Raw genomic sequence first — 26633 nt, 5'->3', positions numbered from 1 at the left:
AGATTTATAATAAGATTTTTTTGAAAAGATGCTGCTGCTTTTATCTTGTAAGCAACATTGTCTTGTTAGGGTTTTTGTTGGCCTAAAGTGGTCCATTAAAGGGCAGGCAGAAGCCTTAAGCCTGGGTGGACTAAGGAGCTCAGCTAACATCCAGATGTCCGTGGGACTGCCAGCAGAAATTCCTGACTGATTCTTTTCCTCTATCTCGCAGGTAAACCAGAAGCAAACTATGATGCTCCTAGAGTGCTTTCAGGATAGTCCAGATGACAACCTGAGATCAAATCTAGGACCTACTGACAGGCATGAATCAGTTTTACCTCACTGTCAATAAGTAAAATCTATTGTTACTTTAGTATAAAGTTCTACACCAAAGTGGAGCTAATTGCATTGCATATTGACCTGAAGAATTGTTAATTTAACATTAGCTGTTCATACCCAACCGTCATAACTTCACCAGAATTTCTGTCAGTGACGAAGTTGTTTGCTATTGTCATCACTAATGTTTGAATAATCTAGAAAATAGAACAAAAGATTTCATTAATGTTTTTGATTAGTTATGCTCACAAGTATTGATTTAATGATGCATGTTCTCCACCAATCAGGACATATAAAAACAGGCAAAACCTGCTAAGAGCAAATAACATCCCTCAGGCAATCGCCATCTTCAACAACTGAGGGTCTCACCAACAGCTTTTGATATTCAATAATGTTACATCTGCCACATCAGGAAGCAGCAGCTTTAGGGAGATCACCGACCAGAAACTCAACTGGATCAGCAACATGAACGTCATGTTTACAAGTGCAGGCCAGAAGCTAGGTATTCTGCAAGAATTCTCATTCTCTCTTTTTCCAAGATTGTTTAATGTCATTTCCAGTACGCAAGTGTGAAGGAGAATGAAATACTATGTATTCAGGCTAATTGGGCTATTGCTTAATTGGGGCAGCCATTTATTTGAAACAAAAACTAAAATGAGACAATATCTAGGATTCTCTTTGTTTGTTTGGGACACTATACCACTTAACTGGGGCAGGAGACTGTTACTAGCGTTAGACACATGTACTTGCTTGGCCATTAGACCCTACACTGTGCTTAGAGTGATCAGTTTTTAAAACAGCGCCAGTTGCATGTGTTTGTGTTAAAAAGTGGTGATTTTTGTCACTGATAGCTGTCAAGGAATAAGCAGCAAAATAATTCGGAGCAGTTTTGTTCACTGTGGTTTCAAACATTCAGGGTTGGAGATGTCAGAAACAGCCAGGAGTGAAAAATGAAACAATTTCATTGCTTCAACAAGTTAGGAATTACAAAGGTATTGACAATCATCTTGAATGTTACAATGAAAATGAAGGTTTGGAGTACGAAATCATGAAAGAAATCTATTATCTGCACTAGGTGTCTGCACTGATTTTGTTCATTTATACTCAATCAAAAGAACACAACAAACGAATTCCTCTCTCAATAAGAAATAAAAACAGCTTTATAGTACTGTAGAGATTTTGGTGGTGTTCAAACTTGTTCTGTATTTCATTTAAATACATAAATTGTTACTCAGTTTATCTGAGTAGTTTATCTTTTTTATACCTTTTAACTATTTTCATGAAACTCTGACCAACTGGGGCCAAAATTTCATGGTCCAAATGTACTGATCCCAATGTTTCCTAATTAAATGGAATCTACCATAATTGTTACCCTGGATCCAATGCAGCACACAAAAAAAAACACAATTAAGAAAAAGAAGTGTTACACTTTGTGAAGACAAACCAGGGTACGACTTACATAGTGAATGGTAGGGCACTGAGATCTGGGAATACAGATCCATAATTCCCTGAAAAAAGTTGTATCACAGGTAGGTACAATTGTAAAGAGAGCTTTTGGCACATTGGCCTTTATAATTCAGACCACCGGGTACAGGAGATGGGATGTTATGTTGAAGCATATAAGATGTTGGTGATGCTGAATTTGGAGAATTATGTGCAGTTCCAGTTATCTACCTACAGGAAAGATATCAATAGTCTTACAAGAGTGCAGGGAAAATTTTACAAGGATGCTGCTGGGACTTAAGAACCTGAGTTATACAGAAAGGTTGAATAAGTTAGGAATTTGTTTCCAAGAGCATCGAAAAATGAGGGGAGATTTTATAAAAGTATACAAAATCATATAGGCTATAGATAGGTGAAATATATCCAAGCCTTTTCTCCCAGAGGCTGGGTGAGAACTAAACTAGAGATTGTAGATTTAGGGTGAAGCATGAAATATTTAAAGGAAACCTGAGGAGGGAATTTCTTTCCTTCGTGTGGTGTGAATGTGGAACAAACTGCCAGTGGAAGTGGCAGATGCAGGTTCAATTGCAACATTTAAGAGAAGTTTGGAAAGGTACATGGATGAGAGGGGTATGGAGGGCAATGAATTGGGTTTTGGTAGAGGAGACTAGGCAGAAAATCAGGTCAGCATGAACTGGATGAGAAAGGGACAAGCAAAAAGTAGTGAGATGAAAAGTAAAAGTGGCAGGCAGGCAAATCCAGGGCAAAAAGCAAAAAGAGCCACTTTTCAACATAATTGTATAAGGGCTAAGAGTGTTGTAAAAACAAGCCTGAAGGCTTTGTGTGTCAATGCGAGGAGCATTCATAACAAGGTGGATGAATTGAATGTGCAGATAGTTATTAATGAATATGATATAGTTGGGATCACAGAGACATGGCTCCAGGGTGACCAAGGATGGGAGCTCAACATCCAGGGATATTCAATATTCAGGAGAGATAGACAGGAAAGAAAAGGAGGTGGGGTAGCATTGCTGGTTAGAGAGGAGATTAATGCAATAGAAAGGAAGGACATTAGCCTGGAGGATGTGGAATCGATATGGGTATAGCTGCATAACACTAAGGGGCAGAAAACGCTGGTGGGAGTTGTGTACAGGCCACCTAACAGTAGTAGTGAGGTTGGGGATGGCATTAAACAAGAAATTAGAAATGCATGCAATAAAGGAACAGTAGTTATAATGGGTGACTTCAATCTACATATAGATTGGGTGAACCAAATTGGTAAGGGTGCTGAGGAAGAGGATTTCTTGGAATGTATGCGGGATGGTTTTCTGAACCAACGTGTCGAGGAACCAACTAGAGAGCAGGCCATTCTAGATTAGGTATTGAGCAATGAGGAAGGGTTAGTTAGCAATCTTGTCATGCGAGGCCCCTTGGGTAAGAGTGACCATAATATGGTGGAATTCTTCATTAAGATGGAGAGTGACATAGTTAATTCAGAAACAAAGGTTCTGAACTTAAAGAAGGGTAACTTTGAAGGTATGAGATGTGAAGTAGCTAAGATAGACTGGCAAATGATACTTAAAGGGTTGATGGTGGATATGCAATGGCAAGCATTTAAAAATCGCATGGATGAACTACAACAATTGTTCATCCCAGTCTGGCAAAAGAATAAACCAGGGAAGGTAGTGCACCCGTGGCTGACAAGGGAAATTAGGGATAGTATCAAGTCCAAAGAAGAAACATAAAAATTAGCAAAAAAAAAGCAGCACACCTGAGGACTGGGAGAAATTCAGAGACCAGCAGAGGAGGACAAAGGGCTTAATTAGGAAAGGGAAAAAAGATTATGAGAGAAAGCTGGCTGGGAACATAAAAACTGACTGTAAAAGCTTTTATAGATAGTATGTGAAAAGAAAAAGATTGGTCAAGACAAATGTAGGTCCCTTTACAGTCAGAAACAGGTAAATTGATCATAGGGAACAAAGACATGGCAGACCAATTGAATAACTACTTTGGTTCTGTCTTCACTAAGGAGGACATAAATAATCTTTTGGAAATAGTAAGGGACCGACGATCTAGTGTGCTGGAGGAACTGAGGGAAATACATGTTAGTAGGGAAGTGGTGTTAGGTAAATTGAAGGGATTAAAGGCAGATAAATCCCCAGGGCCAGATGGTCTACATCCCAGAGTGCTTAAGGAAGAAGCCCAAGAAATAGTGGATGCATTAGTGATAATTTTTCAAAACTCCTTAGATTCTTGATTAGTTCCTGAGGATTGGAGGGTGGCTAATGTAACCCCACTTTTTAAAAAAGGAGGGAGAGAAAAACCGGGGAATTATAGACCGGTGAGTCTGACATCGGTGGTGGGGAAAATGCTAGAGTCGGTTATCAAAGATGTGATAACAGCACATTTGGAAAGAAGCGAAATCATCGGACAAAGTCAGCATGAATTTGTGAAAGGAAAATCACGTCTGACGAATCTTACAGAATTTTTTGAAGATGTAACTAGTAGAGTGGATAGGGGAGAGCCAGTGGATGTGGTATATTTAGATTTTCAAAAGGCTTTTGACAAGGTCCCACACAGGAGATTAGTATGCAAACTTAAAGCACATGGTATTGGGGGTATGGTATTGATGTGGATAGAGAATTGGTTGGCAGACAGAAAGCAAAGAATGGGAGTAAACGGGACCTTTTCAGAATGGCAGGCAGTGACTAGTGGGGTACCGCAAGGCTCAGTACTGGGACCTCAGTTGTTTACAATATATATTAATGATTTAGACGAGGGAATTAAATGCAGCATCTCCAAGTTTGCGGATGACACAAAGCTGGGCGGTGGTGTTAGCTGTGAGGAGGATGCTAAGAGGATGCAGGGTGACTTGGATAGGTTAGGTGAGTGGGCAAATTCATGGCAGATGCAATTTAATGTGGATAAATGTGAGCTTATCCACTTTGATTGCAAGAACAGGAAAACAAATTATTATCTGAATGGTGGCCGATTAGGAAAAGGGGAGATGCAACGAGACCTGGGTGTCATTGTACACCAGTCATTGAAGGTGGGCATGCAGGTACAGCAGGCGGTGAAAAAGGCAAATGGTATGTTGGCATTCATAGCAAAAGGATTTGAGTACAGGAGCAGGGAGGTTCTACTGCAGTTGTACAAGGCCTTGGTGAGACCACACCTAGAGTATTGTGTGCAGTTTTGGTCCCCTAGTCTGAGGATTGACATTCTTGCCATAGAGGGAGTACAGAGAAGGTTCACCAGATTGATTCCTGGGATGGCAGGACTTTCATATGAAGACTGAATCAACTAGGCTTATACTCACTGGAATTTAGAAGATTGAGGGGGGATCTTATTGAAACGTATAAAATTCTAAAGAGATTGGACAGGCTAGATGCAGGAAGATTGTTTCCGATGTTGGGGAAATCCAGAACGAGGGGTCACAGTTTAAGGATAAAGGGGAAGCCTATTAGGACCGAGATGAGGAAAAACTTCTTCACATAGGGAGTGGTGAATCTGTGGAATTCTCTGCCACAGGAAACAGTTGAGGCCGGTTCATTGGCTATATTTAAGAGGAAGTTAGATATGGCCCTTGTGGCTAAAGGGATCAGGGGGCATGGAGAGAAAGCAGGTACAAGGTTCTGAATGGCAGTGCAGGCTCGAAGGGCCGAATGGCCTACTCCTGCACCTATTTTCTATGTTTCTGTGCTCTATGACTCCAAGTAAAATTCTTGAACTAAGAAATTTGATTGAGAAAATGCAGCAGTTATGTGCTTATAGTATGCCTTTGAAAATACACTTGGGAAATCGCTTCAGATCAGACGTCACCAAAAAACAAACCACAGCCACACTCACTGTCTAATCAATCTGAATCATGAGCAATGATGTACAAATGCAAATCATTCCATCTTTTGGGCTTGGGTGCAAAGTACAAAGTTTCCTCCTGAGCACAAGAAGTCATGAAAATGATGGCTGCAGAAAATGAGTTTGTTAGACGCAGCTGCAAACAATGGGCAAATGCAATGTCAATATGATTTAATTACAATTGTCTATTCTATTGTGATGCATTTTGAGACATTCAACTTCAAAAGACTGCTGAATCTAAATGGCATAAAGAAAACCTGCCTTTGTAAATGAGAGTTCTGAATATATAATTGATGAAGTCATGCCAAAGTTGTATCAGCCACTTCAGGGTACTGCTGGAATACATTTTACAGCATCACAATCAAGGAAGATTGCCAAAGACTTAGTACACAGGATGTTTATCTGGATAATTCCAGAAGTGATAGATCTCAGACTACACAAAACATTTCAACACAAGACAAGCCACTTGGCCCATGAAATTGTGCCGATCTTGATGCTATTTTATACTAAACGTCCCTCCTATGTATTATCTGTATCACCCCACTTTCCATTCATCTTCATTTGCCTTTCACTCCACCAAACTGCCTGCTTCCGTTACTACCCAAAGTAACTATTCCAGGCAGCTAACACTCCCTGCCATTAAAAAAAATGGTCCCTCTTATTACATATAAATGTTCCCCCCCCCCAAACATAAAAGACATTGCTATCTTGAGGAAATGTTTCTGATTATCTACCCCATTTATAAAAAAACCTCTATTGGGTCTTCCCTTTGCCTCCAGTGCTCTAGGGAGAACAACCCAAGTTTGTCTAACCTTTCCCTATGGCTTATATCCTCTAATCCAGACAGTATGCTCGTAAACCTCTTCTGCACTTCTCCATAGCCTTCCAAAAAATGGGTCAACCAGCATGCATACAACACTCGAAGTACCGACTAAAGGTTTATATAGCTGCAGCATGAATTCCTTACTCTAATACTCACCATCCCTACCAATGAAGGCAAGCACGCCACATGCCTTCTTTACTACCTTATCCACTTTCAGTGAACTATGGAACTGGATCCCCAGAGTTTCTCAATACCACAATTCCAAAGGGGTCTACCATTACTGATATACTTTCTTCTTTCATTTGACCTCCTGAAGTACCTCATCTCACACTTGCCCAGATTAAACTCCAACTGCTACTTCTCTGCCCACATCTAAAACTGATCTTGTCCCACTGTATTCTTTCATAGTCCTTTACACTGTCCACAACTCTGCCAATATTGGTGTCATCCGCACACTTACTAATTTACCCCTCTACATTCGATTTAAGTCATAGAGTACTACAGTACAGAAACAGGCCCTTTGGCCCATTTAGGCTGTGTTGAACTGTTATTCTGCTCTTGGACCATTGCCCTTCATTCCCTTCCCATCCAGTGCTGTACTTATCCAAACTTTTCTTAAACACTGCAATCAAAACTGTGTCCACCACCTATGCTGGCAGCTTACTCTACCCTCTCACTACCCTGAGTGAAGCTCTCCCTCAGGTTCCCTCAAGTATTTCACCTTTCACACTTAAACTACGACTTCTAGTTTACTCTCACTCCAGCTCAGTGGAAAAAGCCTGATTGCATTTATCCTATCTATATGCCTCATAATTTTATATACCTCACTAAGACCAAGAAAGTAGAACCGATCACTCCAGTTCTCAGATTGCAACACTGGCTTCCTGTCCATCAGAGGACTGACTTTAAAATATTATTAGGACTTCCGGTAAGATGGCGATTGTTTAGCTGCTCCGAACTTTTGTTCCGTTACTGTCGCTATCTTTGCACTAAATGTCTCCATTTTTTAAACCTTAGTTAGGAATTATTTCGGTATCTCTTACTTGCCTGTGAATATATTTAACTTACAATGTCTAGCAAGAGTTCTAAATCCGGGAGAAAAGAAGCTATGACCCCGTCGGACGAGACGATGGTTGCGTTTGGAAAGTTCCGAGACAAAATCTTAAAGGAATTTAAAACCGCTTTCAAAGACAAACTGGATCGGATCAACGATAAAGTGGACAAACATGCTGAACACTTATCTCGCATCGATTCGACTTCTGAAGATTTAGAAAGTCGTGTTCGATACTTGGAGACTCTCTGTTCCAGCTTAGAGGAAAAATCTAACAAACTTCTTTCCAAAATGGTGGATCTCGAAAATCGCAGCAGGCGATGCAACCTCAGAATTCTGGGATTACCAGAGGCGACTGAAAAGGGATCGACCGTGAAGTTTTTCGCCGAGTTTCTCTGTGAGTTATTCAGGAAAGATTTGCTTCCGAAGCCGCCCGAGCTCAAACGGGCACACAGAGTTTACGTTCCCCCCGGAATTCTGGGCTCCCGCCCGCGACCAGTAGTCTTGTGTTTCCATCAATACCAGGTAAAACACAGTCTGATCGTAAAGGCGCGTCGCAGGGGGTCGCTTCCTTTCAAGGATACAACCATTCGCTTTGTGGAAGATTTTGCACCCCAGACCTTAAAGATGCGCGCTGAGTTTAAAGGCGCTATGAAAGTGCTTTTTGATCGTGGTTTCAAACCTTCCCTTCGTAACCCTGCTGATCTACGAATCAAGCTTAATACCGGGAAATTCAAGTGGTTCAAATCAGCGAAGGAAGCTGAAGCGTTTGTGGCAAGTCTTCCGGCTATCCAGTCATCTTCGGAATCTGATCGGACCTCCTAAAATGGTGGATAAGTACTCCTCGTAGTAAAATTACTTTCTCTGGACTCGGAATTCACTTGAATCACTCAGACATTATTCATTGAAACTTTAAGGGCTGTTGACAATCTCTCCCGGGATTTGGTGTGTGTGTAATCTATTTTTATTCTTGTATAACTTTACCTACAGAGTTCTACAACTAACTCTAACTTGTTTTGGAGGTTCGAAGTCTTTAGTGAAGGTCTCCCTGTTTGTCAGTTCACAGTTCAACTGCTGATTTATTTTTCCTTTGTTTTAAATATTTATCTATTTTATCTTTTTCTTTTCTTCACCCCTTTTTTCTAATCTCTGAATTTTTTTCTCCCTTCTCGGTAAACGGTTGATAAATACTCGTCTTGAATTTATAATTTTCCCCTTCCTCTTTTTTCTTTTTCCTTCTTACCTTTTTTTTCCCCCTTTCTCTTACTTTATTCTTCTATAATTTTTCACGGGTAGGTTAGTTTGGGTTTTCTTCCGATTTTCTCTGTATTAAGTTTTATATTTCTGCAGAAGGTGTTCTAATCTGTAGTTATGTTTTCTAGTGCATAGTTATTATTTGCTATAGTATTTATACGGAACTGTTGTTAATGACACAGATCTGGAAGTTGTATTTGGGTTAATTTTTTTGGTAGAGCTAGCTACTTGTTTTGGAAGCCGTCTAGTTTTGGGTTGTGCAGGTGGGGTGGGTTTTCCAGTTCCAACATCTCTTTATTGCTTAGGACATGTTTATATTTTGACCTTACGAATCTATGTTTACATCTCTGCTCCCAGACTGCTATTGTACTGCTTAACTGTTTATATGCCTGCTGCCTTTTATGCATTAGTAATTGAGAATGGCTAGTGCACTTAAATTTGTGAGCTGGAATGTAAAGGGACTGAACCACCCTGTTAAAAGGAGGAAGGTATTCTCACATATTAAACAACTCAAAGCTGACATTGCTTTCCTCCAAGAAACTCATATTCGTTGTTTTGATAACTCCCAGCTTCTGTCAAAGTGGGCGGGTCAGCATTTTCATTCATCCTTTGCCGCTACAGCTAGGGGAGTTTCCATTCTTATTAACTCAAATATTCCTTTTGAACTCCATAATAAAATATCTGATACAAATGGCCGTTTTATTATTGTTTCTGGTAAACTATATAACACTAAATTTACACTAGCAAACCTGTATGCCCCCAACTTTGATGATGTTAACTTTTTTGAAGTTTTTTTCCTCACTACCAGACTTAAACTCATACTCTCTTATACTGGGTGGTGACTTCAACTGTTGGTTGGATCCTAAACTGGACCGATCGTCCTCTGTTACCAGATCACCTACTAAATCTGCCTTAGCTATTCAATCGTTTCTCTCTAATTTTGGCATCTCTGATATATGGCGTTTCCTCCATCCTACGGAGAGAGATTATTCTTTTTTCTCACATGTTCATCATACCTTCACTAGAATTGACTATTTCTTACTCGATAACCAACTTATCCCATTTGCCCACTCTTGTGACTATCAGAGTATACTGATTTCTGACCATGCCCCAATTATCCTCTCTCTGAACTTTCCTGGTCTCCCTCAGAGGAACAAGCACTGGCGGTTCGATTCAACTTTATTATCGGATGATGATTTTGTAAAATTTATTAAGGACCAGATAACCTTTTATTTTAACACTAATACATCACCTGAAGTGCCATCCCAGATTGTCTGGGATGCCATGAAAGCATATCTGAGGGGTCAAATAATCTCTTACACAGCAAATCTCAATAGAAGATCCTGTGCAGATCGAGCAGACCTCATTAACCAGATTAAAGATTTGGATCAAATATATGCCCAAACTAAGAACCCTGAATTATACAAGAAGCGTGTTGAACTCCAAACTAAATTTAACCTTCTGTCCACTCAACCTGTCGAACGCCAACTTCTCGAAAGCAAGAGCCGCTTTTACATTCATGGGGATAAGTCTGGTAAATTCCTAGCCAATCAGCTGAGGCGTTCCAAAGCCAAACAACATATTACAAAGATCCAGAAGGAGAACGGAGACTTTACATCGGATCATTTAGAAATTAATGACGCATTTTAAAAATTTTATTCTCGGCTTTATTCCTCTGAATCCCTGAATGACAATATCTCTGTGGATCAATTTTTACAGAATCTGAATATCCCCTCACTTTCATCTGATTTCAAAGCCAAACTCAATGCGCCTATATCACCAGAAGAAATATCTTTTGCAATTTCTGCACTGTCCTCAGGGAAATCTCCTGGACCTGATGGGTTCCCTGTGGAATTTTATAAATCATTCTCTTCACTTCTTTCTCCTCAGTTACTTTCAGTACTATCTGACTCGTTTAATTACGGCAAATTGCCACCCTCTTTCAGTGAGGCATCTATTATTCTTCTTTTAAAAAAAGGGCAAAGACCCAACAGAGTGTTCCTCGTACAGGCCGATCTCTCTGCTCAATGTTGATGTAAAGATCTTAGCTAAAGTGTTGGCTCATAGATTAGAAACCGTTATTCCCTCCATTATCTCTGATGACCAAACAGGCTTTATTAAAAACCGTCTCCCTTTTTTTAACATTCGGCGTCTATTTAATATTTTATATTCAGTTCCAACTGGGACTCCTGAATGTGTTATCTCCCTTGATGCGGAGAAAGCATTTGATCGAATAGAGTGGAACTACCTTTTTGCAGTCTTAGAAAAATTTGACCTCGGCCAAAGTTTCATCTCTTGGATCCAATTGCTGTACCTGAGTCCTACTGCTTCTGTTCTAACTAATTTTCAGAAATCCCAAGTATTTAATCTCAAACGTGGCACCCGTCAGGGATGCCCCTTAAGTCCCTTTCTCTTTGATTTGGCTATAGAACCTCTGGCGATAGCATTTCGAAATTGTCCTGAATTGACCGGGATTTGGAGAGGGGGTGTTGAGCATAAAGTTTCTCTCTATGCTGATGACTTATTACTCTTTCTCTCAAATCCGTCTACATCCTTACCTCTAATGTTTTCACTTCTTGACCAGTTTAGCCAGATCTCTGGCTATAAACTCAACTTACATAAGAGTGAACTTTTCCCAATTAATAAAGAAGCACAAGAACTAATATTTCGTGATCTCTCTTTTAAAGTAGTCCATAATCAATTTACTTATCTTGGAATTACAGCCACAAGGAAGTTTAAAGATCTCTTTCGTGAAAACTTTGTCAATCTTTCATATGCTATAAAACAGAGTCTGGTACAATGGTCACCTCTATCTATGTTCTTGGTAGGTCGTATTAATGTTGTTAAAATGTATGTTCTCCCCAAATTTTTATACTTATTTTAATCTATCCCAATTTTTATTCCTAAATCTTTTTTTGATTCCTTAGACTCTATTATTTTGTCATATCTGTGGCAGAATAAGCGCTCTAGAATTAATAAAATCCACCTCCAAAAATCTAAAAAAGAGGGTGGCATGGCTTTACCTAACTTTCGCTTATATTACTGGGCAGCTAATATACGTTGTGTTGCCTTCTGGTCTTTCTTCCACGGTCAACCCGAGTGCCCTAACTGGGTGGCAATGGAGTTGAGCTCCACTAAAGAATTATCTATATCTGCACTTCTTGGCTCTGCACTCCCTAGCAGTCTGCCCAGATCAATAGCTAATCCTCTGGTTAGACACACTTTGCGTATATGGGCTCAGTTCAGGAAATGCTATGGTTTCCAGGGGTTTTCCGTTTCTAGCCCTGTCGCACATAATCACCTTTTTTTACCTACTACGTACGATTCAACATTCCATGTTTGGTACAGGAAGGGCATTAGACATTTCGAAGATCTCTTCATTGATAATCGCTTCGCTTCTTTTCAGCAGCTCTCCGGTAAGTTCAACCTGCCTAACGCTCACTTTTTCAGATATCTCCAAATCTGACACTTTACTGCTCCTTTAATTCCTAACTTTCCTGAAATGCCTGCGAAAAATGCTATGGACCTATTTCTTTCCATTAATCCACTAGGTAAAGGTTTAATTTCAATTATCCGAGATAAACTAGCAGCCTTACGACGGGCCCCCGAGGATAAAATTAAAATGGCCTGGGAGCAGGATTTAAATATCTCCTTATCCGAGGAGAGCTGGGACTCAGTTCTCAAATCAGTTAACTCAACCTCCCTTTGTGCTCGCCATTGCCTCTTACAGTTTAAGATTGTTCATAGAGCCCATATGTCTAAATCTAAGCTATCTCGATTCTACCCTGGCTTTAGTCCGCTCTGTGATAAATGCAAGAGGGGTGTGGCCTCTCTCATCCATATGTACTGGTTCTGTCCTAGCTTGGAGAAATTTTGGAAAGATGTCTTCACTACATTATCGGGTATTCTGAATCAGCACCTAGAACCTAACCCCTTAATTGCTCTGTTCGGTTTTTGGGGCGAGACAGATTTATGTCTGGGTCCGACCAAATGCTGAATACTATCTTTTGCCTCTCTCCTGGCGAGACGCTTGATCCTCCTTAGATGGAGAGATGTTGCCCCGCCCACTCATGCGCAATGGCTTAACGACATTATGGCCTGCTTGGACCTCGAAAAAATTCATTATTCAGTTCTTAATTCGGATCTAAAGTTCCATAAGGTCTGGGGACCTTTTATCGAGTACTTTCATAACCTTCCTCTTGACTAGGGTTTTTTTTCCTTTTTCTTTTCTTCTTTTCGGTCCCTTGCTTTCAGCTCCCTTTTTTTTCTGGTAGTAGGCATTATTATCCTCTGTTGCTAAGTGTATTCACAGTCTGGGAGTTTGACTGTCCGGACTTATACTCTTTATACTGTGTGGTGGTTGGTCTGGAGTTGTTGTTGTTTTTTTCTTGTGTTGTGGGGCTTGGGGAGGACACTAAGCTCACTTGTCTTTAATTTAGGTGTTTTTTTGTTAAATTCTCTTCCTTTGTAGCATATTGTTATTGTATGCTTAATCTTGCACTGTATTAATGCTCCTCATTGGGATTTGGGGTTTTTAATTTTGTAAAATGTTTTGAAAAACTAATAAAAAAATTATTTAAAAAAAAAATTATTACTGGTTTATAAAGTACTGAATAGTCTAGGGCCAAAATACATCTCCAATCTCTTGCTGCATTATGAACCTTCCCGAGCTCTCAGGTTGTCTAGGGTGGATCTACGTATGGTCCCCAGGGTCTAAACATGCTGAAGCAGCTTTTAGTTAGTATGCTCCACATATCTCAAATAACCTTCCAGAGGATTTGAAGTCTGTCCCAACTTTAAGCGCTTTTAAATTGAGGCTTAAAACTTTTTCACGGCAGTTTTAATTAGAATCTCTTGTACTGTAACTTCTATTTCTTTATTTTTATGTGTGATTTTATTCTCTTAATATTGCCTAAATGTGATGTTTGATTTTTATATCTTGTTTCATGTAAAGCACTTTGAATTGCCTTATGTTTGAAAAGTGCTAAACAAATAAACTTGCTTTGCCTTGCCTTTATCAAATTGTTGCTCATTCTCCTGTGCTCCAGGGAATAAAGTCCTAACCTATTCTACCCTTCCCTATAACTCAAGTCCTCAAGCCTCAGCAACATCCTTGTAATTGAATATATAATTAAAGTTCCCAACACTGATCTTTGCAGAACACCGCTTGTCACAGACCTCCAGCCAGAATAACCCCTACATTCTGTCTTCTATAGGCAAACCAGTTCTGAATCCAAACCTGCAATTCACCCTGGACCCCATACATCTTTATCTTTGAAATCAACCTACCATGAGAAACCTCAAATACCTTAATGGTCCATATAGTTAACACCCATTGCCTTCACTTCATCAACCTCGTCATCTTCTCAAAAAATGCAATCAAGTTTGTTAGGCATGACTTGCTCTGCACAAAGCTATGCTATCTGACCCTAAGCAGGCCTTGCTATCCAAGTGTACACAAGTCCCAAGCCCCAGTATCCTCTCCAATATCTTCCTTACCATCGACATGAGGCTCACTGGCTTATAACTACCTGGATTATCCCCATTTCCTTTCTTGAACAAAGGCACATTTCTTACTCTACAATACTCTGGGACCTCACCTTTTGACACAAAGAACCTTGTCAAAGCCCCCCACAATCTCATCATTCACTTCCTTCAATATTCAATATGGCATCAGGGCCCTGGAGTCTTAACCACTTTAATGTTTTTGAGAAGACCAGCAATACCTCCTCAGTCTCAGATTGTTCCAGCATATTAGTATGTCCCACTCTGCTTACACTATGCTCCAAATCCTTCTCCTTGGTAAATACTGCCAGAAAGTACTCATTTAAATATCTCAGCCACTTGCTTTGACTACAAACACAAATTCCCTCCTTCATCCTTCAGTGGACCTATTATTATCCTCTTTTCTTAATACAAGTATAAAATGCCTTTGGATTCTCCTCGATCCACTTTACCAAACATTTCATGGCTCCTTTTGGCCTTCTCAATCGCTTACTTTCCTGCTTCTTTATATTCTACAAGGGCCCAGTCTGATTTTAAGTTTCTAAGTCTTATTTACATTTCCTTTCCCTTCCTGACTAAGTTTAGGGCCTCTCTGGTCATCCAAGTATCCCTTAACTTACCATCCTGTCCTTACTCCTTACTGGAACATTCCAATCCTGAATTCTGATCAGTTGTCTTTAAGAAACTCCCAAGTGTCAGATATGGATTTAATCTGACAGCAGCTGCTCCCAATTAACACTTAATTTGCCTTCCCCTAATTTATTTCCATTCCAGAAGATCCAATCTTATTCTTACTCAAAACTACCTTAAAGCATAATGAGCTGTCGTAAATGTTGCCTATCTGGCCAGGCTCATTTCCCAGAACCAGGTCCAGTATGTTCTCTCTAGCTGGACTCACTACATACTGTTTCAAAGAGCCCTCTTGGACGCACTGAAGAAATCCCATCTCATCTAAGTCCCTTGTATTAAGGAAGTTTAAGAAAGCATCTTTTATTTCATAAGAGTCAGTTATTGCTATTCTGGAGCAAACACCACACAGACAAAAGTGTATTGCTCAAGTACATTCACCATGCATGTACACACCAAAATAAACCATGGAATAAAGCAGTTGAACACACTTATTGCATGTTAAATATTCATAAAAATACTTAAGCAGAGAACACTTTATGTAATTAATCTTTACCTCTGGAGGAACCAATTGATGAGCAGCCTGTGCAGCATAAAGAAGAATCTTGGTCACATCTAAAAGGGGGAATAGCGAAGATCCACATGAAAAATGCATTAAAAGGTACCCCTTCATACAGATAATGCTAGAGACAGGCTTACCTCTTTGATGTGGCTGGAGGAAACGTTGTATGAACGGGTAGAAGTTAAAAAGGAATAGCTGTTTAGGGAAAAGAAAAACAGGTAACAATGTTGTACAAGGCCATTCTTAATTATTTCACAAGCTAAAAGAACTGCTTCAGTATTTAGCAAAAACATTTGCCAAATGTTTGATCTTGTGAAGTGTCTGCAAACACTTTAATCAATGGCAATATCTTTACCACTTGGTTTTCAAATTATAGAGGTTACTAAATGGTCAATATGATGTAGGTAATCTCCTTTTGGGGAAAAATTGTAGCCAATGAGTAAGAAGAAGTTGAAGACACTGGAATCAGAAGCTAAAAGAAATTGCTGGAGGAACTCAGTGGACACCAAGGGACGATTGATGTTCAGTCAGCAGTCTGCATCAGTACTGCTCAGCCACAAATTTTGTACGACAAAGACAGAAAATGCTATGAAACACCAAGTATTGGTCACATTCCTATTGTTTTACTATAGAACACTAGAAACTAGCAGAATTCTCCATCATAAATTGATGCAGAACCAAACAAAAATTGCTAGGTAGTATGGGGTGGAAGAATGGGAATATTGTTTGTGATTGAGAATCAACTGTGACCACATCAAATGGCAGAGCAGATTTAAAAAGGAGCAGGACGAGGCTAAATGTTTTTATATATTTAATATTGTAATACAAGTAAAGTGCATTGTCCTCGATATCCAAGAGTGGTTCGATGTGTATCTCAGGCAATTAATTATTGTATTTGTTTATGGAAACTTGTCAACTTTTTTTCTTATATAAAGAAACACGAGACTCTATGCAACCACACCAAAGAAATAAAATTGGCCTTTCAGTCAAAACACCTTAATAAATACCCACCATGATGGAAGAATCACCCTACTCTGAACAGTAGTTTTAAACCACAGTTTTAAAGGAAGGCACGTTGAGCAGCAGTATACATGGTCAGGGTCATATAGTTAGTCCTAAAATGTGGCTTAAATCAACATAGAGACACAAACACAATCAAGCAGCCTAGCAGATACCTGCAGTTAATTAGACTGGCGATGACAAAATGATCCCTGCTGCTGCATTTAATATTAATGTGTAAACATACACTCAGTGGCCACTTTATTCAGTACACTGACTCATTAATGCAGATATCTAATCAATCATGCAGCAGCAACTCAATGCATAAAAGCATGCAGATACAGTCACAGGTGGTTCAAGTTGTTCAGACCAAGCATCAGAAAGAGATGTGATCTAAGTGAGTCTGACTGTTGGTACCAGACAGGATGGTTTGACTATCTCAGAAACTGTTCATCTCCTGGGATTTTTACACACTACAGTCTTTAGAGTTTACAGAGAATGAGGCAAGAAACAAAGAACATCCAGAGAGTGGCAAAACTGTGGTGAAAATGTCTTGTTAATGAGTGAGGTCAGAGGAGAGTAGCCAGACTGACAGGAAGTTGATTGTAACTCAAATAATCATGTGTTGCAACAGTGGTGTGGTGTGCAGAAGAACTTGAAGTGGATGAGCTTACAGCAGAACACCACAAGCACAGACTCTGAGGACATTTTGTTAGGTACACCTGTGTTTAAAAATTACTTGAAATGCATTGTCAAAGAAACTATGCAAAAACTCACCTCATGAATTCCAATTAACCTTGATATTAGATCCATCATCATCATCTTAACTTCAAACCTTTCCTTAGAATTTTCCAACTGTTTGAAAAGTTTATCTGCAAAGCCTGCAATGAAGTGAATTGCATTCCATTGGAAATTTCTTCCCAAGAAACAAGTTGGAGTAAATTTCTACTGATGGAGAACAGATGTAATATTTATTTTTACATGTTACAACACCTGAGGCAATCTACGGTACAGGTAGGTTCATTTTGCAGTGTGGCAATTCGTCCTTCCACCATCCCCAACCTCCCCTCCCCCACCCAAGAATTTTCTATATTATTAACTGTTATTTGTTGAGAATTTCATAATTAAAGTAACTACCTATAATGTATGAAGTGTATGTCTTCATTCAAACTGAAGGCTGGAAGATAAGTGGAGAGACAACAGGCTGCCAGCTACCTCCAATCTCCTCCCCATCCCAGCCCCACTCCTGCCAGCTCCATCTGCCTGTTTTTTTCCTCCTTATTCATTTCCCCATTACCTTTCCACTTCAGTTTATTTCTTCCTGCCCCCTCCACATCTGAAAATATAGCACCTATAATCACTTGTGTCTCTAAATGTAGCTACTGAACGCTTAAGGCATTTGTTTTGGAACCAGACAAGCAATCAATCTCATAAATAGCCTCAGCTCCCCCAACCCCCCACGAAGCAGCAGCTGGAGTATTATCATTACTGCTGATGGAAAGGCATTCCACAGAAAAGGATTCCTCATTGCTTGCTGAAAACTGAAAGGCCAAGACTGAGAAGAAGACATGGAGGGGAAGTTTCCTATAGTGCTGCAGTTTAGGACCAGAGGGCACGGTCTCAGAATACATCACTTCAGAACAGAGATGAGGAGGAATTTCTTTAACCAGTGGGTGGTGAATCTGTGGAATTCATTGTCACAGATGGCTGTGGAGGCCAAGTCACTGGGTATATTTAAAGTGGAAGTTGATAGGTTCCTGATTAGTAAGGTTATGGGGGAGAAAAAGGAGAATGGAGTTGAGAGGGAAAATTAAACAGCCATAGTTAAATGGCAGAGTAGGCTTGATGGCCAAATGGCCTAACTCTACTCCGACATTTTATGGTCTAATTTCCAGTTACAATATAAGATTTGGTTGGAAATAAGATTTATGTTATGGAAAATCATGATAATGATGTATGTCCCAGCAAATACCTCCTCCTTTGACTGGGAGGAGGCCTCACCTGTATCCATCACTCAGCAGCACTACAGATTTTGCTATAAGGAACAGCATAACTAACAATTTGAATTCATTAAACAAGTAATCTGTGAGATTAGCAAATCTCAAATCACACAGAAGGTGCAAATCAAACATCAATATCATTCTGTCATCCGAGAACAGTGACTTCTGAGTCAGTCAGAATTAAAGCACGCCACCTAACGACTTTAATCTATCAGCCACAAATATGATGGCACCAAAGACCTTATTTCTAGTAATGACCTACTCTTTTGTTAATGACTATTTGTAAGGAAGACCAGATTGCAAACAGGCACCTCAAATGAGAATTACTTGACCTCTGATAGAGGTGTACAAGATATTAAGAGGAATAGACAGAGTGGACAGCCAGCGCCTCTTCCCCAGGGCACCACTGCTCAGTACAAGAGGACATGGCTTTAAGGTAAGGGGAGGGAAGTTCAAGAGGGATATTAGAGGAAGGTTTTTCACTCAGAGAGTGGTTGGTGCGTGGAATGCACTGCCTGAGTCAGTGGTGGAGGCAGATACACTAGTGAAATTTAAGAGACTACTAGACAAGTATATGGAGGAATTTAAGGTGGGGGGTTATATGGGAGGCAGGGTTTGAGGGTCAGCACAACATTGTGGGCCGAAGGGCCTGTAATGTGCTGTACTATTCTATGTTCTTCATCTCAAACGCTCACAGAAAACTGAACACTTGCCAATTTCTTACCTTGTGGATCATGAATGAGGTGAATAGCTGAAAAGTTAAATACTTCTGCCTTTTTCTTCTTTTTATGTTTCTGTAACCAACATGCATATGTCATTACAACAAAAATCATGGAAACTTAATTTATTGCCAAATTTACAATGAAATGATCAGCCATTAAAAGGAATCCAGTTAAAGTTTAAAGGGCCTTTGGGATGCTTATTCATCTTTAGTAAGCATAATCGAAGAATCAAGAAGTTTGAAGTTTTTTTTGTTATTTATTCGCATTTCAACCTTTAGTCAGGGACACAAGAAAATCTCAAGTTTTTCCAATGCTAACCCTATAAGCATTTATTCCTTTCTTAACAAGATTCTTATCCCCAAACTTGAAGGAATATTTCAAAACTATAACGTAATCTACAATATTGGCACTTCTGAGTGTTACCGAATTGGCAAAACCAAGTGGAACTGAATTGCAGGAAGCTCCATGCTGAAAAGCCATGAGCTATCAAAAATAAAACAAACAATAAAACAAAATAAAAAATAAAAATAAAACAAAAATAAAACACAAGTCTCACTATACCAGCAGGAAATCATTACCATTTCTCTCTAGGCTAGGCTAGAAGTGAATCCAGGAGCAGAGACAAACTACACATGTTTTATTTTGTATAGAAATTGCAAGGTGAGGGCAATAAAGGTCTTTCCCAGCTTACAAACACCTGATCTATGTACAGCCTGAACATTGGACATGGTATTTGGGAGATGAATAGGATGGACTTGCCTGCAGCCATGGGCTGCATACATCTGCCATGCCATAGCTCAGACACAAATAGTTTGCAGGAGCAGAACCCTGTGGCAAACTGCGAAGGACCTTTAAGTTATTAGGCAAGAAGCCTTGTTTTACCCAGATCACCTGCAGCATTATGGGATGCAGCACACAGTTTCTATTTCCTTTATAATGTGTCCAACTTTAATGCTTCCATTACTAATCAGCATTCCACACAAATACTTCACTGCTGAAAATGAACTGCTTACTTTTAAGACTTTCAAAGCCTTTTCCAGCTTCTTTTTATTTTTTGATGATTTCTTTCCAGTTGCAAATTTTGTGGTTACATCTCGCATTGTGAGTCCTTCATCCTAAAGGGAAAATAACCACAAGATCACTTAAAAATAGTGGATACAGCCCAGTCCATCAAAGTCCATTGAGCACTCTATACAAATTGCCATCACAGGAAAGCAGCATCCATGCCATGCTCTCTTCTCGCTGCTGCCATAAAGGTTGTGTTACAGGAACTTCAGAACTCACTCCATCCAGAAACAGTTATTACTCTCAACTATCAGGCTTTTGAACCAAAGGGGGTAAGTTCACTCAAATTCACTCGTTCCATCACTGAACTGTTCCCAAACACTATGAACTCACTTTCAAGGACTGTACAACTCATTTTCTCGATATTTATTACTTATTTATTCATCATTATTACTGTGTCTTTTTTTCTTTTTTTGTATTAGTACAGTTTGTCTTTTGCACATTGGTAGTTGTCCACCCTGTTGGGTGTGGTCTTTCATTGATTTTTTTTTGTGTTTGTTACATTTACTGTGAATTCCTACAAGAAAATGAATTTCAGGGTTGTATATGGTGACATATATGTACTGTAATAATAAATTTACTTTGAACTTTTTTCTAAGAGATACAAAGAAATAATAAAAGGGATTTTATATGTAACACTTACCCAACAGGCTGGTATATGTCTAGGGGAAAAGGAGATCCAGCCACACAGCAACCCACCTCCCGTACACGCAGGTGCTGTGAGAATCGAGTTTATGCCTTGCGCCGCTCACCGTATCAACTTCACACCAAATACCGATATGACATACACTTTATAGAATTTACTAACATTAACTAAAGTATTAGGCAATACAATATATATATATATATATATATATATATATATATATATATATACAAGGAAAGAAAAAAAAACAAAAGGCGCCAACTTATCAAAGTTCAGTCAGTGTAGTGCACATCGTAGGAGCTCAATCAACGAATCATCCGACAGCCACGTCGTCACACCTGGGACCACCCGGTGGTCTTACGAGCCGTCTAGCGCCAGTCGCGCCCGTCCACCTTCCTCGTCCGTCTCTCCTGCCGACTCCCTTCACCCCCAAGCCCGCGCAACTCCTCCCCCAAGTTCCCAGCCTCACAAAACACAATAACATTCCCCATTGATTAACAAATGAATACAATTACCATATCAGCCATTCTAAAGCGAAACAATGGCGAGAGAAACATTTAACAGACAAAGAAACATTCCTACTCGTAACAAACCAAAGAAGCCTTTTTTAGTAACATACACCGGACATTGTATATACAGTTTACTGTGACAACTTCTAGGCTGCCACCCCAAAACTTCCACAGCATCAAATTGCAGCAATACTCCAATCTTAGTTGGAAGGCAAGAGGTTGAATGCACCTTTGATATTATAATACACAGTACTGTGCAAAAATCTTAAGTACATATATAACTAGGGTGCCTACGACTTTTACACTGTAATTGTCAATGTGGAGCAGTGACCGAGTTTATAAATCTGGCAAGAGCAAAGGATGTTGGGAATGGTCAGGGTGGAGTGCAGTGGGATAGGTGACAGAAAAGGAGTGCCAGGGGTGGTGGCGTAGATATAATTGCACCCAGCCAAGACACTAGGCAAGGTCATTTAATTCCAAACAATGTTTATTGTTCATTACAGAATGTCTTCTCTGGTGCTTCCCATTGGCTCCCCATCTCCCTTCCCCTTTTTCCAATCACGGTTCCCCTCTTCTTCCCTCTTTCCCTCACTATATATATATATATTTGTATGTGTGTGCATGTGTGTGTAATATATATAAAATGTGAATTAAATTTCACATTTACCTCAGAATCTGAATCACTGTCATTTTTCTCATCTATGTCTTTACCCAGAAAGAACTTCAAAGCACCAACCAAAATCTGAAAATAAGCAAGAGTAGGAAGTTATGGAGGCAACCTGACACTCAAAATACAAAATTTATAATTTATACATATAGAACAGTAGGTTATTTGGAAACCAGTTTCTTTAGAGAAAATAGTCACTGCTCAAAAGGCCAGAACACTGATATCCAAGATTGGAACACATATATCAGATATGATCAGTCACTAGAACTTGAAGTACCGATGCAGTTAAACAGATTTGGTTAATTAAAGTCAATGCAGCCAAAGTGATGAAGTTGGAAAAAGATGTAATAGAAACAAACTGAGGTAAGAAACTATTCCAGAAGCTTAGAAAACCCAAAAAGATAGACATTAATCAGACAGAGCAAGCACATGAAAATTAACAAAAGTGATGCCTGAAGATTAACTACATGTATAAGAATATGTTGATGATCAATTTATTATGGATTTTGACTTTTGACCTCTTCCTCTCACGTCTTTCATTTCTACTCCTTTCAAGTGATAAATGGATCCAAGTGAAAGAGAAATGCACACAACCCTAATCAGCACATTTACACAAAAGATGCAACTGTTGTGGAACAGATGAAGAGGAAATTTATGAGGGTGTTGTCAGCAGTGGAAAACATTTAGGCAAGGTGAAAGATTAGAATGGCTGGGTTGCTTTTTTGGAACAAACAGCTAAGAGGAGACTTAACTGAGGCATGTCAAGTTATGAAGATAAGATTAAATGTGACAGATGCATTTCCACAAGCAGAGGAGGCAGAAACTAAGGGCAAGGGTTTGAAGCAGTCAGCAGAAGCTACAGAAAAGATGAGGAAATAAAACCAACCAGAAGGAAATTGTTGCTTGAAAAGATGGTAGAGGCAGAAACTCTACACATTTAAAATTTGTCTGGACATTCATTTAAGGAGTCATGATCTGACAGATTATGGATTAAGTGATTAAAGTGAGATTATGTTGGATTATCTACTAGAACAGAAAAAAATGATTTGTTATAAATTTTCTACGGCTCTATGAAATATGAAGTGCAGTAATGATTCAAAGCTGATGCATGCAGTTATAGTGTGAAAAAACAAAGTGTGTTAACCAGCACCAGTAAGAAGGGGAACGCATTATGATTGGAAAGAGAAGATGACACATGATTTTAATGAACTGGGCTTGTAACTGCCAATGTTGAATATTACTGATAACATGCACTAAAAGCAATTGAGAAACTGCCTTTGAGACATGCAGTTAGGATTCAGTTATTAAAAAGATCTGGCAGTTTTTGAGAAGTGGTGGTGATCCACCTTCCTGAGTAACAATGTACACAATGCTGTTTAAATGGGAGGCTCAATAAATAGCAGTCTATTTGAGTAATAAATAATATCACATTGGCTTTCCTTGAACTAGGTAAAAACTGCAGCTCACACAAGGAGAGGCCAGTTGTGATGTTCAGCACCTCAAGGTGCAGAGGTTCTTCTCCTGGCAATGACAAGCTTCTGAATTTCCCTAGCACTGTCCTTCTACCTGGGGACATGTCCCAACCTCCACTGGCAGCTGCGATTTACACTAGAATGCTCCCCTCCTGAGAGGGAGCCAAGCCTGCCAACCAGGATGGCTTCTAAGCAGGGATTCTGCTGAAAGTAAAAACATCGAATTAAAACTCTGAAGATTGTACACGGCAGCACGATACCACAGCAGTTTGCATAACACTGTCACAGCACCAGCAACCTGGGTTAAATTTCACCACTGTCTGTAAAGAATTCTAAGTTATCCACACGGGTTTCCTCTGGGTACTCCATTTTCTTCCTACGTTCCAAATATGTACGGATTAGTAGGTTAACTGATTACATGGCTGTCATTGGATGGTGCAGGCTTGTTGGACCAGAAGAGCCTGTTACCATGCTGTATCTCTAAATAAAAATAAATAAATAAATCCGGGTCTGTTCAGAATGTATTCCCTACCATGTAATATCTGCTTATCAATTGCCTGTCAATCACAAGTAACTGAAAAGCCACTGAACTAACAACACCTACCGGTAGGTGGTGCTGTTGCATACTACCACAGGGTCCAGAATCTAATCTATCCACACTGGAAATTACCATACAAAATGGTAATAATAATAATCGGCCTTTAACTTGCCAATCTCAACGGTGGCGTTTTTTGTAAAAAGATAGATACAAGCATCATAGCACAACCCTTCATTTGGCTGGGTAGAAAGAAAAATACCAGGAAGCTTTTCACACTCACATCTACTAAAACTAAAATCTGTAACAGGCATCCAGCTTGGACGCAATTTCTTATACAGAAACACACACGAGTGAATCTACAGATGCTGGAAATAAATAAAAACACAAAATGCTGGAAAACTCAGCAGGCCAGACAGCATTTATGGGAGGAGGTAGTGACGATGTTTCGGGCCGAAACCCTTCATCAGGAGTGAAGTAACATGGGATGGTGGAGAGGGGATAAGAAGTGGGGGCAGGGATGAAGTAGGGAGCTGGGAAGTGATAGGCTGGAGGGAAATGGGCTAGGGGGAAGGTGGAGAACTATGGGAAATAAAAAAGAAAGAAAGGTAGGGCTGGGGGGAGATTATAGTGAGGGGGGAAAAGAGAGAAAAGAGAACCAGACTAAAATAGTAGATAGGGATGGGGGTAAGGGGGGGGCAGGGGTATCAACTGAGGTCTGTGAGTTGGATGTTCATGCCGGCAGGTAGGAGGCTACCTAGGCAGGAGATAAGGTATTGCTCCATCGACCTGCGTGTGGCCTCATCTTGACGGTAGAGGAGGCCATGGACGGATATGTCGGAGTGGGATTGGTCTGTGGAATTGAAGTGTGTGGCCACAGGGAGATCCCGCCACTGCTGGAGGACTGAGCGCCGGTGTTCGGCGAAACGGTCTCCCAGTCTGCGGCGGGTCTCCCCAATGTATAAATGGCCACATCGGGAGCACCGGATACAGTATATCACTCCGTTTCTTCCTGGATTCCAGACCCAGCCAGTCAGCAAGTTTGCTGATGATACGAAGCTGGGTGGCAGTGTGACATGTGATGAGGACGTTAGGAGAATTCAGGGTGACTTGGATAGGCTGAGTGTGTGGGCAGATACTTGGCAGATGACGTCTAATGTGAATAAGTGTGAGGTTATCCACATTGGGAGTAAGAACAGGAAGGCAGATTATTATCTGAACAGTGTAGAGTTAGGTAAGGGAGAAATACAAAGAGATCTCGGAGTCCTTGTTCATCAGTCACTGAAGGTGAATGAGCAAGTGCAGCAGGCAGTGAAGAAGGCTAATGGAATGTTGGCCTTTATTACAAAGGGAATTGAGTACAAGAGCAAGGATATTCTTTTGCATTTGTACAGGGCCCTGGTGAGACCACACCTGGAGTATTGTGTACAGTTTTGGTCTCCAGGGTTAAGGAAGGACATCCTGGCTGTAGAGGAAGTGCAGCGTAGATTCACAAGGTTAATTCCTGGGATGTCCAGACTGTCTTACGCAGAGAGGTTAGAGAGACTGGGCTTGTACACGCTGGAATTAAGGAGATTGAGAGGGGATCTGATTGCAACATTTAAGATTATTAAGGGATTGGACAAGATAGAGGCAGGAAATATGTTCCAGATGCTGGGAGAGTCCAGTACCAGAGGGCATGGTTTGAGAATAAAGGGTAGGTCATTTAGGACAGAGTTATGGAAAACGTCTTCTCCCAGAGAGTTGTGGGGGTTTGGAATGCACTGCCTCGGAAGGCAGTGGAGGCCAATTCTCTGGATGCTTTCAAGAAGGAGCTAGATAGGTATCTTATGGATAGGGGAATCAAGGGATATGGGGACAAGGCAGGAACTGGGTATTGATAGTAGATGATCAGCCATGATCTCAGAATGGCAGTGCAGGCTCGAAGGGCCAAGTGGTCTACTTCTGCACCTATTGTCTATTGTCACCCTCTACCACCACTCTTCTCCACCTCGCGGAATTAGTCCTCACCCATAACAATTTCTCCTTTGGCTCCTCCCACTTCCTCCAAACTAAAGGTGTAGCCATGGGCACCCGCATGGGTCCCAGTTATGCCTGCCTTTTTGTCGGCCATGTGGAGCAATCTACGTTCCAAGCCTACACCAGTATCTGTCCTCTTTTCTTGCATTATATCGACGACTGCATCGGTGCTGCTTCCTGCACACATGCTGAGCTCGTCGACTTCATTAACTTCGCCTCCAACTTTCACCCCACCCTCAAATTCATCTGGTCTGTTTCCGACATCTCCCTCCCCTTTCTAGATCTCTGTTTCTATCTCTGGAGACAGCCTATCCACTGGCGTCTACTACAAACCTACTAACTCCCACAGCTACCTAGACTATTCCTCCTCCCACCGTCTCCTGCAAAAATGCTATCCCTTTCTCTCAATTCCTCCACCTCCGCCACATCTGCTCTCAGGATGAGGCCTTTCATTCTAGGACAAAGGAGATGTCTTCCTTTTTTAAAGAAAGGGGCTTCCCTTCGTCCACTATCAACTCTGCCCTCCATCGCGTCTCCCGTATTTCACGTACCCCTGCCCTC

General features: G+C 40.4%; 1 protein-coding gene across 1 annotated transcript in view; it reads right to left on the bottom strand.

The window, feature by feature from the left end:
* sdad1 (SDA1 domain containing 1) overlaps nucleotides 1–26633 on the bottom strand; it is an 87162-nt gene that overhangs the window by 34447 nt on the left and 26082 nt on the right. The window contains exons 8-14 of the mRNA XM_073065277.1: nucleotides 22047–22121; nucleotides 20173–20274; nucleotides 19162–19231; nucleotides 17215–17318; nucleotides 15576–15633; nucleotides 15433–15491; nucleotides 436–512 (exon numbers count right to left, since the gene is read on the bottom strand). Of these exons, the coding sequence (XP_072921378.1) occupies nucleotides 436–512; nucleotides 15433–15491; nucleotides 15576–15633; nucleotides 17215–17318; nucleotides 19162–19231; nucleotides 20173–20274; nucleotides 22047–22121 (545 nt within the window). The remainder of the gene's footprint in view (nucleotides 1–435; nucleotides 513–15432; nucleotides 15492–15575; nucleotides 15634–17214; nucleotides 17319–19161; nucleotides 19232–20172; nucleotides 20275–22046; nucleotides 22122–26633) is intronic.

The sequence above is a fragment of the Hemitrygon akajei genome, chromosome 13 (assembly GCF_048418815.1).
Source record: "Hemitrygon akajei chromosome 13, sHemAka1.3, whole genome shotgun sequence".
NCBI lineage: Eukaryota > Metazoa > Chordata > Chondrichthyes > Myliobatiformes > Dasyatidae > Hemitrygon > Hemitrygon akajei.
This window is presented reverse-complemented; position numbering and strand designations above follow the sequence as displayed.